General features: G+C 34.9%; 1 protein-coding gene across 5 annotated transcripts in view; it reads left to right on the forward strand.

Moving 5' to 3' along the window:
• The window catches only part of LOC148076354 (transcription initiation factor TFIID subunit 4), a 120,540-nt gene that overhangs the window by 57,972 nt on the left and 43,399 nt on the right, over positions 1-19,169 (forward strand). For all 5 annotated transcript variants that reach the window (XM_087793581.1, XM_087793584.1, XM_087793582.1 and 2 more), the window contains one exon: positions 6,100-6,156. In XM_087793581.1, coding sequence (XP_087649707.1) covers positions 6,100-6,156 — 57 coding nt within the window. The remainder of the gene's footprint in view (positions 1-6,099; positions 6,157-19,169) is intronic.

A 19,169-nucleotide genomic window follows, 5' to 3' on the forward strand; every position in this document is an offset into this window, starting at 1 on the left:
AATTTTCAACTATAATCAAACAATTTTCAACTGAAATCAAAGTATTTTCAACTATAATCAAAGTATTTTCAACTATAATCAAACAATTTTCAACTATAATCAAACAATTTTCAACTATAATCAAACAATTTTCAACTATAATCAAACAATTTTCAACTATAATCAAAGTATTTTCAACTATAATCAAACAATTTTCAACTATAATCAAACAATTTTCAACTATAATCAAACAATTTTCAACTATAATCAAACAATTTTCAACTGAAATCAAACAATTTTCAACTATAATCAAACAATTTTCAACTATAATCAAACAATTTTCAACTATAATCAAACAATTTTCAACTGTAATCAAACAATTTTCAACTATAATCAAACAATTTTCAACTATAATCAAACAATTTTCAACTATAATCAAACAATTTTCAACTGAAATCAAAGTATTTTCAACTGTAATCAAACAATTTTCAACTATAATCCAACAATTTTCAACTATAATCAAACAATTTTCAACTATAATCAAACAATTTTCAACTGAAATCAAAGTATTTTCAACTGTAATCAAACAATTTTCAACTATAATCAAACAATTTTCAACTATAATCAAACAATTTTCAACTGAAATCAAAGTATTTTCAACTGTAATCAAAGAATTTTCAACTATAATCCAACAATTTTCAACTATAATCCAACAATTTTCAACTATAATCAAACAATTTTCAACTATAATCAAACAATTTTCAACTATAATCAAACAATTTTCAACTGAAATCCAACAATTTTCAACTATAATCAAACAATTTTCAACTATAATCCAACAATTTTCAACTATAATCAAACAATTTTCAACTATAATCAAACAATTTTCAACTGTAATCAAACAATTTTCAACTATAATCAAACAATTTTCAACTGTAATCAAACAATTTTCAACTATAATCAAACAATTTTCAACTGAAATCAAAGTATTTTCAACTATAATCAAAGTATTTTCAACTATAATCAAACAATTTTCAACTATAATCAAACAATTTTCAACTATAATCAAACAATTTTCAACTATAATCAAACAATTTTCAACTATAATCAAAGTATTTTCAACTATAATCAAACAATTTTCAACTATAATCAAACAATTTTCAACTATAATCAAACAATTTTCAACTATAATCAAACAATTTTCAACTGAAATCAAATAATTTTCAACTATAATCAAACAATTTTCAACTGTAATCAAACAATTTTCAACTATAATCAAACAATTTTCAACTATAATCAAACAATTTTCAACTATAATCAAACAATTTTCAACTGAAATCAAAGTATTTTCAACTGTAATCAAACAATTTTCAACTATAATCCAACAATTTTCAACTATAATCAAACAATTTTCAACTATAATCAAACAATTTTCAACTGAAATCAAAGTATTTTCAACTGTAATCAAACAATTTTCAACTATAATCCAACAATTTTCAACTATAATCAAACAATTTTCAACTATAATCAAACAATTTTCAACTATAATCAAACAATTTTCAACTGAAATCAAAGTATTTTCAACTGTAATCAAAGAATTTTCAACTATAATCCAACAATTTTCAACTATAATCCAACAATTTTCAACTATAATCAAACAATTTTCAACTATAATCAAACAATTTTCAACTATAATCAAACAATTTTCAACTGAAATCCAACAATTTTCAACTATAATCAAACAATTTTCAACTATAATCCAACAATTTTCAACTATAATCAAACAATTTTCAACTATAATCAAACAATTTTCAACTGTAATCAAACAATTTTCAACTATAATCAAACAATTTTCAACTGTAATCAAACAATTTTCAACTATAATCAAACAATTTTCAACTGAAATCAAAGTATTTTCAACTATAATCAAAGTATTTTCAACTATAATCAAACAATTTTCAACTATAATCAAACAATTTTCAACTATAATCAAACAATTTTCAACTATAATCAAACAATTTTCAACTATAATCAAAGTATTTTCAACTATAATCAAACAATTTTCAACTATAATCAAACAATTTTCAACTATAATCAAACAATTTTCAACTATAATCAAACAATTTTCAACTGAAATCAAACAATTTTCAACTATAATCAAACAATTTTCAACTATAATCAAACAATTTTCAACTATAATCAAACAATTTTCAACTGTAATCAAACAATTTTCAACTATAATCAAACAATTTTCAACTATAATCAAACAATTTTCAACTATAATCAAACAATTTTCAACTGAAATCAAAGTATTTTCAACTGTAATCAAACAATTTTCAACTATAATCCAACAATTTTCAACTATAATCAAACAATTTTCAACTATAATCAAACAATTTTCAACTGAAATCAAAGTATTTTCAACTGTAATCAAACAATTTTCAACTATAATCCAACAATTTTCAACTATAATCAAACAATTTTCAACTATAATCAAACAATTTTCAACTATAATCAAACAATTTTCAACTGAAATCAAAGTATTTTCAACTGTAATCAAAGAATTTTCAACTATAATCCAACAATTTTCAACTATAATCCAACAATTTTCAACTATAATCAAACAATTTTCAACTATAATCAAACAATTTTCAACTATAATCAAACAATTTTCAACTGAAATCCAACAATTTTCAACTATAATCAAACAATTTTCAACTATAATCCAACAATTTTCAACTATAATCAAACAATTTTCAACTATAATCAAACAATTTTCAACTGTAATCAAACAATTTTCAACTATAATCAAACAATTTTCAACTGTAATCAAACAATTTTCAACTATAATCAAACAATTTTCAACTGAAATCAAAGTATTTTCAACTATAATCAAAGTATTTTCAACTATAATCAAACAATTTTCAACTATAATCAAACAATTTTCAACTATAATCAAACAATTTTCAACTATAATCAAACAATTTTCAACTGAAATCAAACAATTTTCAACTTTAATCAAACAATTTTCAACTATAATCAAACAATTTTCAACTATAATCAAACAATTTTTAACTTTAATCAAACTATTTTCAAATATAATCAAACAATTTTCAACTATAATCAAACAATTTTCAACTGTAATCTAACAATTTTCAACTGAAACAAAAACATTCAAAGCAAATCAAAAACAAAAGACATAGAAACGCTTCATTCTTGAACGGCTCATCAAGCGAGATAAACAACAAAGTTCTCTCCTTCGCTCTTTCCTTCTGGAGGTGGTAGAACCGGGGCAGCTGACAGAGGAGATGTAAAGCCTGCCAGTGGCACTGCTGCCCTTTGTAAACAGTCCATCTGTATGTACTCTCCACCCTCTCCTCCTCCACACACCACCAGGCCTCTCTCCAGCTCGGGCGCCTACTAATTTGACCTCTTGAATAAAACCCACTAAAACACCCGAACCTCCCCCTCCTCCCTGATCTCCTGCTCAACACCCCCCCCCCTTACTCTACGCCGCCCATTTAAATGTGTGAGTCAAGTCTTGAGGGAGGCTCGGGCCGACCTGAGGGCAAACACATTAGTCTTCGCCGAGATACCGACCAGTACGTGAACCGCCTGATATATTTATGGCCAATTAAGCCGCGAGAGTGGAAGGAAAACTCCATAAGTCGAGCAACGTATGGTGAGGAACTCTTGGCAAAACAAGGGTTTCTGGGAAAAAAAACACATGAAAGTATAATCTACACAATACATGTTTAAATGGTGTCGCAGAAGATGTGTGTATTGGCAAGAATATGGCGATGCGTACCACAATACAGCAGCATTAATACGATATATATCGTGATACTGTAGTAACAAGGATATATTTGTAGTATTTTCCAGTACTTGACTCTGGTTTTGCAGTATTTACAGACCACATGACTCTTGAAGAAGTCGTAACTGCTTTCATTTGTTCTAAAACGAAAACGGCGGCTTTTAAAAGTTGTCGGAGTTGACTGTATCCTCTCGTCCTCAGTCATCGCCGGGATCTGGGGGCGATTTTATTGTTCCTTAAGCTGCACAGGATAGATTGACAGTCGCCATAAAGCGGCCGGGAGTGTAATTGCAACACAAAATTAACATTGTGAATGATATTTGTAAAAAGAAAACAAGCAAAAAGAAAAATATATATATATATTTATCGTTTCCAATATTAATACAGTGTCGAGAAAATAATCAAAAAAATCCAAACTGTGTGGTGCAATCTAATCAATTTTAACATTTAATTTTTTAAACCAAAAGTTTAATTCATTATTCCATTATTTTAATTTGGATCTTCATATTATACGCTATTTAAAATCACCAGTAAACTACTGACCTCCAAGATTTTACGGGGGAGGGCCACAGGGGTGAGCACAAAGATGAAATGTTATTTCATTTATTTTGAAGACAATCAAACCAGAATTAAAACATATTAAATAAGGATCATTTCCATAATATCAGCTCCTTTTAGCAAGAATACCCATAATCCACCTGAACATACTGTCTTCTCTCTTGACAGTTTTTAAAGTTTTTATAATTTTTTATCCATACAATTTCAACTTGTTTCTGTACACAGAAGACTTTTGACACAATCTTAAAATGACATCACTGTCAGATAATTACATCAATCAAACCGCTGCGAGAGCCAAGGCCTCAAGCAGGCAAGATCCAGCATGATGTTAGATAATTTAGTTACACTTGACCGTGTTGCACTACGGGGAAGTTCACCAAAATAAATCACTTTCTTGAAGATAAAAAAACATACTTGTCTTCCACAAACTTGAAATTTTAGGATATTTTTATGACCAGTATCTTTAGAAGTAAAATTCTTAAATTAAGGGCATTTTAGTCCATGACGAGGTGTTCATTATCTATGGAAATCGAACCCTGGGTCATAATAAAAGAGATGCCGTTAGCAATTTTTGTTTATTTCGTTGTCGGTCATACGCTAGTTTGCTTACATGATTTATACATCTTTATAAGAAAATAATTTATAAAAAATATGAAATATATATATATAATATAAAATATAAACAAAAATACATATATATATATAAAAAAAAAAAAAAAGCAACGTTGAAATGTTTTTTGCTCGAGCAACGACTAGAGAATATCTCACAGGAAGAAGGTTGCAGGTTCACTTCCAGCTTGAGGCAAAAATCAACCTCTCTTCGTGGAGCTTGTTTGATTGGCCGCCATGCTTGCGTGGGTTTACTCCGGGTACTCCGGTTTCCTCCCACAGTCCAAAAACATACAGAGGTTGATTGGGAACTCTAAATTGTCCGTAGAGTTTTGTGCGTGTGTGTGAATAGTTGTGTGTCTGTGTGACCTGTTTAGTGGTGTGGGGACACGCCTCTCACCCCAGGTAGCTGGGACTCCAGACCCACTACGACCCTACAAGGATAGATAAAACTTTAGATAAGGGAACACAAACCTATGACCGATCATTGTGTACGTCATTGTTAATTGTCGTTTTGGTGGCCTCGGGTTCGACTTCCATGAACGTCCGTCCGGGACCCTCGGTGATGTGCGGGATTACTCGCTAACATTTTTCCTTCAGATCGCTAAAGCCTCCCCTCATCTGCCGCTCGCCTGCAGTGCTCAGACATTTAGCTGAAGGATTCCCAAAGACATTCACGAGGTCTTCTCTGCGGTTTAAAATAGAAACGTTTTGTTTTTTTTAACACTTCCACTTGGGACACACAAGCACCAACACAAAGTGACAAATACACAACCACTGCCACTGATACGCACCAACATCCTTGTGTGTGATGATAGTGTGTGTGTGTGTGTGTGGGGGGGGGGGGGGGGGGGTGAGTGTGTGCTGGCTCATGCAGAATTTTTAATAACCTCTTTTCATTAGAATCCTCTTCCGGCGGCTTATTTAGGGCTGGATTTGGAGCGGGGGGTTTAAAGGCCACTGCCCCCCCGGGGTACGCTCGCTAGCACTTCTCTGAATTCAAATACCATGTCCTTGACACCTCGCTATCCTGCTCCCATTTCGCACTATTTTTGCTGCTGCAGCAACAGATGAGGGGGGGCGGGGGGGTCGTCTCAAACCAGCTGTTAACCTGTGTCCCCCCTTTTTTCTCTCCTCAGAGCCGCTCCAGGCAGGAAGACCCAGAGCAGGCCAGACTGAAACAGAAAGCTAAGGAGGTAAAGCTGATCATTACCCTTGACATTTGATTCTTCGTGCCTCACTACATATGTGACGCTGTTTAGAGTCACACGTCGAGAAAGTTTGAAAAAAATGATTGTCCACCAAGAGGTGTGTATTGGCAAGAATCTGGTGATAGGATACGTATATACGATATATCGCGATACTGTAGTAACGAGGATATATTCATAGTATTGTCGAGTACTTGACTCTGGTGTTGCAGAATTTACAGACCACATGACTTCTGACGAAGTCGTAACTGATTTAATTTGTTTTGAAAGCAAAATACGTCCAAAATGTGTATCCTCTGGTGCCCAGTCATCGCCGTCATCTCACTAGATTTGTTCATTAACTGTGGAACACATTACATTAATGCACACACACACATTGAAACAAAACTAATTCACATTAATACAAACACACGTAACATTGATACACACAAAATTACATGAATACATGCACATGAACATTAAATAAGTACACAAACATTACATGATTCACACAAACATTATATTAATACACACAAACATATTAATACACTAAAACATAATATGAATACACAAACAATACATTGATACACACAAACATTATTTTAATACACACAAACATTATATTAATACACACAAACATTATATAAATAAACACAAACATATTAATACACTAAAACATAATATGAATACACACAAATAATAAATTGATACACACAAACATTATATTAATACACACAAACATATTAATACACTAAAACATAATATGAATACACACAAACAATACATTGATACACACAAACATATTAATACACTAAAACATAATATGAATACACACAAACAATACATTGATACACACAAACATTATATTATTACACACAAACATATTAATACACTAAAACATAATATGAATACACACAAACAATACATTGATTCACACAAACATTATATTAATACACACAAACATATTAATACACTAAAACATAATATGAATACACACAAACAATACATTGATACACACAAACATTATTTTAATACACAAAAACATTATATTAATACACACAAACATTATATAAATAAACACAAACATATTAATACACTAAAACATAATATGAATACACACAAATAATAAATTGATACACACAAACATTATATTAATACACACAAACATATTAATACACTAAAACATAATATGAATACACACAAACAATACATTGATACACACAAACATATTAATACACTAAAACATAATATGAATACACACAAACAATACATTGATACACACAAACATTATATTATTACACACAAACATATTAATACACTAAAACATAATATGAATACACACAAACAATAAATTGATACACACAAACATATTAATACACTAAAACATAATATGAATACACACAAACAATACATTGATACACACAAACATTATATTATTACACACAAACATATTAATACACTAAAACATAATATGAATACACACAAACAATAAATTGATACACACAAACATTACATAAATACACACACACATGCATTACGTTAATGCACACACACACATACATCATGTTAATACACACTATATTCTTATATATTATATTAATAGAATCTACATGAATACATACACAAACATTACATTTATCCTCAAACACAATCACGTTCATGTTTGAGTGAAATGTCATTAATGATGTTATGAGAGATTTTTTCTATTTTATAACTATCTAAAAACATAAATAACTCCTAATTTTAAAGTAAAATAATTAAATTAAATGAAACCACACTCACACTGAGGCCAGATTAGTAGATTTTATCAAAGATTAAAAGCGTTATTTAACTTAGTTTTACTGTCAAACTGGGTCAAACTACGCAGCAGCGTCTGCTGAAGAAGTTTCCGAAGCAACAATCCTCTCCCCGCCTTAACTTTTACTACTACAAAGCAGCGACGCAAGTTAGCGTCTGCTGCCGTACACACAACTCTCAGGTTGCACATTTGAGTTCTGGTGTGATGTCGTGCTGTTGTGCGCTTCATCCATCTCACTCTAAGTGCAGGTCTTGTGTCGGGGAGAATTCCCACAGGACCTCTGAAAGTAGACCACTCTTCTCTTAGTGGTTGAGTCATGTTGTTTACGTAAACAAAATAGTTCCCTCGCATCTCAAGTTTGTGCGTTTGTTTTCGTCTGAGTTTACTGCCGAGCGCCTTCATTGGCTGCTTTGAGTCGTCGCTAACAAGGATCAAGATGAACGTGGGAAGCTCCCTCAGTCTGAGAGAGCGAAGAGGATGAAACGACATCACCTGTTGTTGTTGATGGAGGAGTCAAGACACGGGAGTTGGGTTTTGTGTTTGAAGTCGATCGCGCTTTTAAGCCCAGGATGCTTTAATACACAACGTTCTTGTTGCTTTTACAGCCACAATTCTGATAAATACTTCCCCGGAGTCACAGCACAAGTTTCTTGTCCAGAGACGTCATCAGTTCACTCATTATTCTTGTTAAACGTTTCTCTCTGTTTACCTTTGATAGTTAATTAAGTTAATAAACGTACATTTACAACTTTATTGACACTACGTCGTGACAGAAAACCATGTTTAAGACGGTCCAGCTGATTGGACCACAAGTTAGTAAATGAAGCAATTGCCCAATTACTTTGTCTATAAGTGACTTTATTTAAAAGTATAAAAAAGAGTTCTATTAAGAGATATATTCAGAGTTAAGTTAATTAAGAATAAAAAGGTACATGTTCAGGGAACATGACTCGTGACTGTAGCATTAAGACAGAAAAACACACTTGACGGCAACATTAGATTTGGTTTTGTTCTTTATTACTAGTTTAATTCTAATTAAACACGTTAAGGTTCTTGATTTAAGGACTTAATTTCTCATTTTTCCACCTTAAACCAGGCAAATTGTTTCCCATAGATATTTAAGAAATTAATTAAAAGCTTAACTCATACATATAACTTGTTAAAGATCTTTATTATAACACCTATTTGTCTTCCTTTAATTTGTCCTTTCTAAAGATATTGGTTTTTAACATATTTTCTAAATCAAATGTTTATTAAATAAAATATTAAACCATTCATTGTATAGCATAATAACACTTTTTTTGCTCTTTGTTTTTAAATTGTAAAATAAATAAAATCTGTTTTAATAATTAACAAATAAAATCGCTTTAAAAATATAATTGTACACACTCAAATCAAACGCTTAATTTAGAATCTTCTATTATTTATTTAATATTCAAATCATATTAAATCCTTTATTTTCTTTCTGTCTTTCTTTTGGCTTGACGGCCCCGTATAACAGTCGCAGTATATATAAAGTGGCCCCCAAGATGATTTAACTTCCCACCCTTTGGTTTATTTATACTATTATTTCCCCCCCAGATTTAGTCCTCTTTTTTTCTTTATTTTTAACATTTTCTAATCATGTTAAGGCTTCTTTTTCTTTGTATTGTTTGTTTCCTGATAATGAAAGTGACCCTGAAAGAAATCTTTGGACCCACATCCTGTATTCATGGTCAGTGGCAAACACTCGATGAATAAAAACCACATCCGTTCCTATAGTAGATGTAATAATTGAATCAAATATTCGTCGCTAAGAAGTTTGTAAAACGACACCTTTTAAATCACGACGTATTCACTTCCAGCTTTAATTCGACCGTCTTTCTCAAGGGCAGCCTCGGATTTCCTTGTTTCGCCAAAAGTGCTTCATTTCGTGAATTCTGTCGGCGTTGAACCCGTGACCTTCAAGTGACACGCCAACTTCTTCCACCTCTGGCGACTCCGGGCGTCTTTTTTCCTCTCTTTCTTTTGTCTCTCCCGGTACTTTCTTTCCAGCAACAGTCGAGCCGCAGTTTCCAGCGTTTCGCACTCGATTTCTCCCCATAAGCCCCGTGTATGCAAATGAAGCGGCGTAATAGGCAGCGCGATAGGTTCGCCTCCGGGCCCATGTGATCAAAGTGGATCTCCTCCCTGTTAAGTGGCAGTCCGCTCGTCATCTGGATACGGCCAGATTACTGCCTGGCGTGCGCGTACGAATTCTCATCTAGGGTTTAAAAAAAAAAAGGCAGTTTAGAAAGCGCGACTTTATGTAATGTTTTCTTGCTCTTGATAAAGACGAGGAGGACCCGAACCCCCGCCAGCTGCGTCCCATCATCCACCGTCCCTCCCGTACCTCTTTCTTTTTTTTTTCTTTCTTTTTGCTTAATGGCTGTCGTTTCTCAGCCCCTCGTGCCGCTCCGGTTTTCATCACCTGACTGGCTCAAGGGGACAGAGCTGGCTGTTTGTGTCACTGCAGAGTCTGTCGGCAGCTCACACATCTGCGCAAATTTCATCAGGATAATGAGCCCCAGCGACTCTCGCGGGCGACAACGGAGTAGCCGGGCACTCTTAACACCCCTCGCCCGCCCTCGCCCTCATCAGGCAGATACAGACCGAAACTACCATCACAACCCGGCGATCGTCATCGATGCCGAGATGGTTTGTTTTACTTGAGCCGTTTGCCGGCGAGTAAACTTGTGGCGCCGAAATGTTGCTTGAAACGCGGGAGGATCTACATACAGTTCCTGCTCTAGAGTGTCTCAAAACTCTTGTCCATTAGGAACCTCACTCCTGAGTGTCAAAGCAACAAAAAAAACATTGTCTGCACCGATCTGTGGTGGTAAAAAGCGAGCTAAGCTAAAAGCCAAAGTGAGATGTGATCTACGTCTCTACCCTTACCTGTGGTGAAATGGTGGGTATTGACCCAAAGAACAGGTTCGACAACATTAGTTTTCTCGACACGGCGTCTGGACTCTCGCTTAGAAAAAATGTTTGTCCAAAATAGTAGAGATGCTGCTCCTCCATGTTGAGTTGGACTTCTGATAAGGATGTCTCTGGTGAGGTGTTGAGGGTCCCACCAGTACCAGACCACAGGGGAGACCAAGGACCGGCTAAAGGGACAAGCATCAGCGCGACTATCTGTTCCTACGTTAGCCTTATATCGACATCCATCCATTTTTCTCTGTCTGTCTGAAGTTTCCTTTTATAATACATTATCCATCTCTGTTGCGGAAAGTGATAGTTCACCCAAATTTCACTCATTTTCTACTCACCCTCATGTCAACTAAGGGCTGGGATTATTTTCAGAGTAATCTGTTCCTTTTTAGAGTTATAGACAAAATAGTTATGTTTATTTTAATGGAGGTCAGTTGTTTTCGTCTTCATCCAACGAGACACTTGAACTGTTCAGAAGACCTTAAATAAGTCGGTATATTTTAAGTTTGTTTGTCCTGGAAGTTATCAGTCACTCGGCTTCTGTCTAAAGTCTTTCCTCATTTAAAAAACGTTGCAAGATTGAGATCAACTTTAGATACATTTTACGATAATACTTATGATACACTTAGATTACGCTGCTCTCAACGTACGATACAACTTATGCTACACTCAATTAACGATACAACTTTATAATGTACTCAGCTTGTGAAATACTCAAGTTACGTTACACTTAATTTACGATGCAACTTATTATTTACTTAACTTACTTTGCTCGCAACTTACGATTACACTTATTACACTTATATACTCAACTTACGTTACAACTTATGATATACTCAACTTACGTTGCCCTAAACTTAAAAAGCAGCTTAATACTTAATCATACACCTGATGATACACTTAATACTAAATACAATACAACTTATATACTTAACTTACGATATAGTCAACTCAAGTTACACTTAATTTACGATGCAACTTCATCGCTAACTTACTTTGCTCTCAACTTACAATATCGCCTAAGATATACTCAACTTACAAGACATGATAACGTGTATAAAAGACAAGTATTTAACAAACGACAACATCATTTTTTTAACAGTTTCCCAAAGCAATTCAGATTTATATGAGACCTAAGAAGAAGAAGAAGATCAAAAATTCCAGCACTAAAACAACAAGAATAAATAAAATAAAATAAAAAAGGCTAATTTATTAAAGTAATATAAAGTACCAGCACACAAGCTAAAGTAATGAAAAGGTTATGCAACTTTTTACATGGCAGTCAAGTTATTCATGCAGGATACTTTTTATTTTTATTTTCATGCAGTCTTATTTGACCGTGTAAATCACCTTCTGTTTCTGGTAGTTTCAAAGAGAGATGCAACATGTCTCGTGCTTCTGTTTCCTCCAATCATGGCCATTTTGCCGAAAGGTCAGATGCGCCATTTCACGAATGCCTGCAGACAAAATCAATGGGCAAATTGTGGAGCTCAGTTCCTGTTGATGGTGGTCGGTTCCATGAGTCCGGTGTGTTCCATCAGAGCGACAGGAGACCCTCGCCTCATCATCATAGCAGGTCCAGCCAATGTAAGGGAGAGAGAAATCCCGAACTTTACTTTTATCACTCGTTTCCTCAACGATACTATCAATGTCGGTGCCACGAGATAACTAAGATAAAATAGAAATCAATCCTATTTCAGTGGTGTGGAACTCATAGAAGAACGGTAAATCCTTTATTTATTTTTTGTCTTTTCTGGACCACAAAAGGGAGAACAGGAGTCTTGGTCATGGGGTGAGAGTTGGGGGGACAGAGAAGTGCTGTTAAGGCCAGTGGACATATATCACATTGTCAGACACACAGAGACACTGCAGCCACAGATTCATCATCACGCCTGCGTCTGCAGGCACCAGCCGACAAGCAAACAAGTGAACTAAAGATGGAGTGTAGAGAAGAGTGATGAGGACCAGAGATCAAGACAAATGGGTCACTACAGATGACCAAAATCTGGACTTGAGAACTCCTCTTCAAAAGGATACAGTCTTTTTTGTCATCGCAAAAGCCTTAATACTCTTTTTTTCCCTCTGCTTTATGTCTGTAGATATTGATCAGAGTCGCACAAAATTAATGTTTCGACTCCGGATGTTATTTTTGACAGAATATAGAAGTGAGTTTTATGAGGACAGATCGACTAGTAATTTTACAGCTGGTTTGGAAATAACTAACTACAAGTCTGGCTAGAATTAACAATACTTATTCATAAAAACTCAATTGGCTGCAGAATTAAATGAATGAATGATTTAATGCAATAATTTCTTCATAAAAAAGGCAAATTTTGTTTTTTAAATAATTAAATAAAAATAATATTGAATATTTTAATATTAAATCAGTTATTTCACACATAGAGTTTGATTATATGATTTCAATAATTCAAACATAATTTTTCTAAATTCAATTATAAGCATTTTAAATACAATAAATATTGTGGTACCAGACAATGCCAAACAACTACCGAGCTTCTAGATCTGCTCGTCACATCATTGGCTTAAAGTACAAATAAAATATAAAGTTACAACGTCTTAAATGTTATAATCTAATATAAAAGTGTCTTCAATTCCCTGGAATACGTCGCTGTTTCTTTCCTATACGTACGAAAAGTCAGATGACGTTTAATTGTTGTTTTACTTGATCTCATCAGTGTTTTTGGTCCAGTTTATAGAACCAGAATTGCTTTTAATACAACTTTATTCAATTAATTCTCTTTCAACATAACCTTGAACCTTTAGATAAAAACCCTACAGTTATTTGTATCGTACTTCATGTATTTCAACTCAATGAATATACATACTCTTCGTATCTTACTGTTCACGTTTCATCAGTGGGAAGACAAAAATCCCTCCATTCTCTCTACATTATTGTTCATTTTCCTTTGGCCTGCCATCCTCCACAAGCCTGACCGGGTCACAGACGGACTGGAGTCCACCCACACATCAGGCCCGGCTTCACACTCCTCCAGAGACCGGTGTGTGTCAGAGGACAATGTGTTGGCCCCTTGGACTTTTATGAAGCCAGTAATATCTGCAGGTTCAGAGGCTCTCGTCCTCTGGTCTTGAACAAACTGCTCTGGTCAAAGAAGAGCCGCCTCCCGTCGGGTGGGCCCGCGGGCCGACCCTCCTCCACAGTCGCTGCCTTTCAAAGAGACTTCCTGCTGCTCTGCGTGTCCCAGTTCACACTCTGGCGCATGAAACATGCTACCTTTATTGAGGGCGGACAACAAGCTTTCACTGTTTACACAGGATCCCTGTGATCTTTGAAACAGTCGAGCATTAACACATGATCAGATGCTGTCACGCTCTGGATCAAACTGGTCTATAACTTTATTTATAATGTGTAATTACAAAGAAGAAAATGTATCATTGTTTTGTTTTTTGTTGATAACTTACATCACCAGATATACACAATAAAAGGCATAAAGAATAGAAACGATAAGATAATAATAAACCTACATTTTTTCTTTCTACATTAGGGAAATTAAGGTTGCCGTAGGAGTTTACAAAACATTGTTTACAAACACATTATATAATAATAATAAATAATATTAAACAAAAATTATTTTATAAAATAAACGTTTTAAAATATTATTAAATAATAAGTAGAAACAAGAATATAATAATATAGATTAATAATACAAAAAAAATGAAAAAAAAATATATTTTTAAATGAATAACAATTATATTCAGGTGACTCTTCGAAAACAATCAGTTAATTGTTAATTGTAATCTCATGATTCAGTGTTCGAGTTTCAATGTCATCGTAAATAAACATGATGTAATACATAACATTTTAATTGTATTAAACCAAGAACATGGACAACTTTTGTTATTTATTTTTCCAATTTTTAATTAATGTTTATAAAAATCGTATCAAATCATGAGCTGAATATATCGTATCGTATCCTGAGCTGATTATATATGGTATCGTATCGTGAACTAAATATATGGTATTGAATCATGAGCTGAATATATCGCATCGTATCATAAGCCAAATAAATCGTATCGTGAGCTGAATATATCGTATCGTATCGTGAGCTGAATATATCGTATCGTATCGTGAGCTGAATATATCGTATCGTATCGTGAGCTGAATATATCGTATCGTATCCTGAGCTGAATATATCGTATCGTAAGCTGAATATATCGTATCGTATCGTGAGCTGAATATATCGCATCGTATCCTGAGCTGAATATATCGTATCGTATCGTGAGCTGAATATATCGTATCGTATCGTGAGCTGAATAAATCGTATCGTATCGTGAGCTGAATAAATCGTATCGTATCGTGAGCTGAATATATCGTATCGTATCCTGAGCTGAATATATCGTATCGTATCCTGAGCTGAATATATCGTATCGTATCCTGAGCTGAATATATCATATCGTATTGTGAGCTGAATATATCGTATCGTATCGTGAGCTGAATAAATCGTATCGTATCGTGAGCTGAATATATCGTATCGTATCGTGAGCTGAATATATCGCATCGTATCATAAGCCAAATAAATCGTATCGCGAGCTGAATATATCGTATCGTATCGTGAGCTGAATATATCGTATCGTATCGTGAGCTGAATATATCGTATCGTATCGTGAGCTGAATATATCGTATCGTATCGCGAGCTGAATATATCGTATCGTATCGCGAGCTGAATATATCGTATCGTATCCTGAGCTGAATATATCGTATCGTATCGTGAGCTGAATATATCGTATCGTATCGTGAGCTGAATAAATCGTATCGTATCGTGAGCTGAATAAATCGTATCGTATCGTGAGCTGAATATATCGTATTGTATCGTGAGCTGAATATATCGTATCGTATCGTGAGCTGAATATATCGTATCGTATCCTGAGCTGAATATATCGTATCGTATCCTGAGCTGAATATATCGTATCGTATCGTGAGCTGAATATATCGTATCGTATTGTGAGCTGAATAAATCGTATCGTATCGTGAGCTGATTATATTGTATCGTATCGTGAGCTGAATATATCGTATTGTATCGTGAGCTGAATATATCGTATTGTATCGTGAGCTGAATATATCGTATTGTATCGTGAGCTGAATATATCGTATCGTATCCTGAGCTGAATATATCGTATCGTATCCTGAGCTGAATATATCGTATCGTATCCTGAGCTGAATATATCGTATCGTATCGTGAGCTGAATATATCGTATCGTATTGTGAGCTGAATAAATCGTATCGTATCCTGAGCTGAATATATCGTATCGTATCGTGAGCTGAATATATCGCATCGTATCATAAGCCAAATAAATCGTATCGTGAGCTGAATATATCGTATCGTACCGTGAGCTGAATATATCGTATCGTATCGTGAGCTGAATATATCGTATCGTATCGTGAGCTGAATATATCGTATCGTATCCTGAGCTGAATATATCGTATCGTATCGTGAGCTGAATATATCGTATCGTATCGTGAGCTGAATATATCGTATCGTATCCTGAGCTGAATATATCGTATCGTATCGTGAGCTGAATATATCGTATCGTATCGTGAGCTGAATAAATCGTATCGTATCGTGAGCTGAATAAATCGTATCGTATCGTGAGCTGAATATATCGTATTGTATCGTGAGCTGAATATATCGTATCGTATCGTGAGCTGAATATATCGTATCGTATCCTGAGCTGAATATATCGTATCGTATCCTGAGCTGAATATATCGTATCGTATTGTGAGCTGAATAAATCGTATCGTATCGTGAGCTGAATATATTGTATCGTATCGTGAGCTGAATATATAGTATTGTATCGTGAGCTGAATATATCGTATTGTATCGTGAGCTGAATATATCGTATCGTATCGTGAGCTGAATATATCGTATCGTATCGTGAGCTGAATATATCGTATCGTATTGTGAGCTGAATATATCGTATTGTATTGTGAGCTGAATATATCGTATTGTATTGTGAGCTGAATATATCGTATTGTATCGTGAGCTGAATATATCGTATTGTATCGTGAGCTGAATATATCGTATCGTATCGTGAGCTGAATATATCGTATCGTATCCTGAGCTGAATATATCGTATCGTATCCTGAGCTGAATATATCGTATCGTATCGTGAGCTGAATATATCGTATCGTATCGTGAGCTGAATAAATCGTATCGTATCGTGAGCTGAATATATCGTATTGTATCGTGAGCTGAATATATCGTATCGTATCGTGAGCTGAATATATCGTATCGTATCGTGAGCTGAATATATCGTATCGTATCGTGAGCTGAATATATCGTATTGTATCGTGAGCTGAATATATCGTATCGTATCCTGAGCTGAATATATCGTATCGTATCGTGAGCTGAATATATCGTATCGTATCGTGAGCTGAATATATCGTATCGTATCCTGAGCTGAATATATCGCATCGTATCATGAACTAAATATATCGTATCGTGAGCTGAATAAATCGTATCGTATCGTGAGCTGAATATATTGTATCGTATCCTGAGCTCGATATATCGCATCGTATCATGAACTAAATATATCGTATTGTATTGTGAGCTGAATATATAGTATCGTATCTTGAGCTGAATATATCGTATCGTATCTTGAGCTGAATATATAGTATCGTATCTTGAGCTGAATATATTGTATCGTATAGTGAGCTGAATATATCGTATCGTATCTTAAGCCGACTATATCGTATCGTATCGTGAGCTGAATATATCGTATCGTATCGTGAGCTGAATATATCGTATCGTATTGTGAGCTGAATATATCGTATCGTGAGCTGAATCTATCGTATCGTATCGTGAGCTGAATATATGGTATTGTATCATGAGACCTAGTGACCCCTGACCTAGATGATTTTTTATTTCAACGTGTCAAAAATCAAAATAGTGTCGGTTCCTTAGAACGGTCCAAAATATATTATTATGAATATTCAAGAAAGCATTCTTAAATAAAATGCATATCACTGAACTACAGACTCTTAAAGACTTTACTGTTATATAACGTGTTGGTTTATATATGTGATTCGAAGAATGTCCAACATATATCATGTCCTTATAAAAGGCTACCAAAGAGAACCTTCTCTTTATTTGTTGCTTTGTTGTTCGTGGTCTTAACTTGAGTTTTTTCATAACCTCGAGTCATGTTGCGAGAAAAAAAGAACCCACAGAGGCAGGCTTTAAAAAGTACCTTTGGTGTTCCTGTGTGTTTTGGAATATTACAAAGTGCTGTAATGAGAAGGAAAACAACAAAAAGAAGAGATTTTTCTTTCTTTTTTTTTTTTATTGCCTCAGAGCGAGATAGCAAGTCGACTCCTCGCTGTACCAGCCTGTAGGTTCACTTTTTCTCTTTGTGCGCTGGAGCACTCTTTGGGACTCTCCAGCGACAGGGGAATTGGGCTTTGCTCAGCTACGCTGGTGGCGAGGTGCCAGCCTCGTGTGTCGGGATATCCAAGTCGGGAGGCAGGACACGTTTCAATTAGGGCGACACACATGAAGAAGAAGGGGGGAAAAAAAAAAGGTTCACCTTCAACATAAAAACTTTCCCTTTCTGACCTCACGAACTCCGCCTCTTCCCCCTTGTTTTTAAGGTGTTCTTTTGGGGTGGTTCTTTATGAGGGGACAAGGGGGTGCCGGTGACGGGAAGAACGCCAGCTCGCCCGGCATGTTTCCATTAGATTGTCATGTTGGCTAATTAGAGAACGGCAACATGATTCACCTTGTTAATTAGGGGGGACTCGCACACCGAGCGCCCGGGGCCGCCGAGGGGGAAGAAGGAGCCCAGCCTCGGAGCCCGCGAGTCGCCCTGCTGTCTATGAAGATCCCCTCCTTCTCATCTACCTTCCTTTTCATTCTTTTTTTTTTTTTTGATTTGGAAATGAATAAATCATCCAGATCATCTCTTCTCCGAGTGTGAATATCTGAATACTCATCTTTTCCTGGATGCAAATGAGGCGTGATCAATAGAAGGTGACGAGCGGTGGCGGCGGCAGCGGCGGATCTAGAAAAAAAAAAGAGAGGGAGGAAGAAGAGTGCTAGACGAAGCATGGAATGAGACAAAGCGAGGGAACATTTAAAGTAGGAAATTTTCGCTTAGATAAGCAATATTTTTAATGATCAGGGCTCTCCCCCCCGCCGCTCCCCCCCCGTAACACCACCGGAGTTTTTCCTCTTCCCTCCTTCTTCGTTTAACACAAGAATATCTACTTCAAATGTCATTATTTGGGGGGAAATAC

The sequence above is a fragment of the Callionymus lyra genome, chromosome 6 (assembly GCF_982586985.1).
Source record: "Callionymus lyra chromosome 6, fCalLyr1.hap1.1, whole genome shotgun sequence".
In the NCBI taxonomy this organism is placed as follows: domain Eukaryota; kingdom Metazoa; phylum Chordata; class Actinopteri; order Syngnathiformes; family Callionymidae; genus Callionymus; species Callionymus lyra.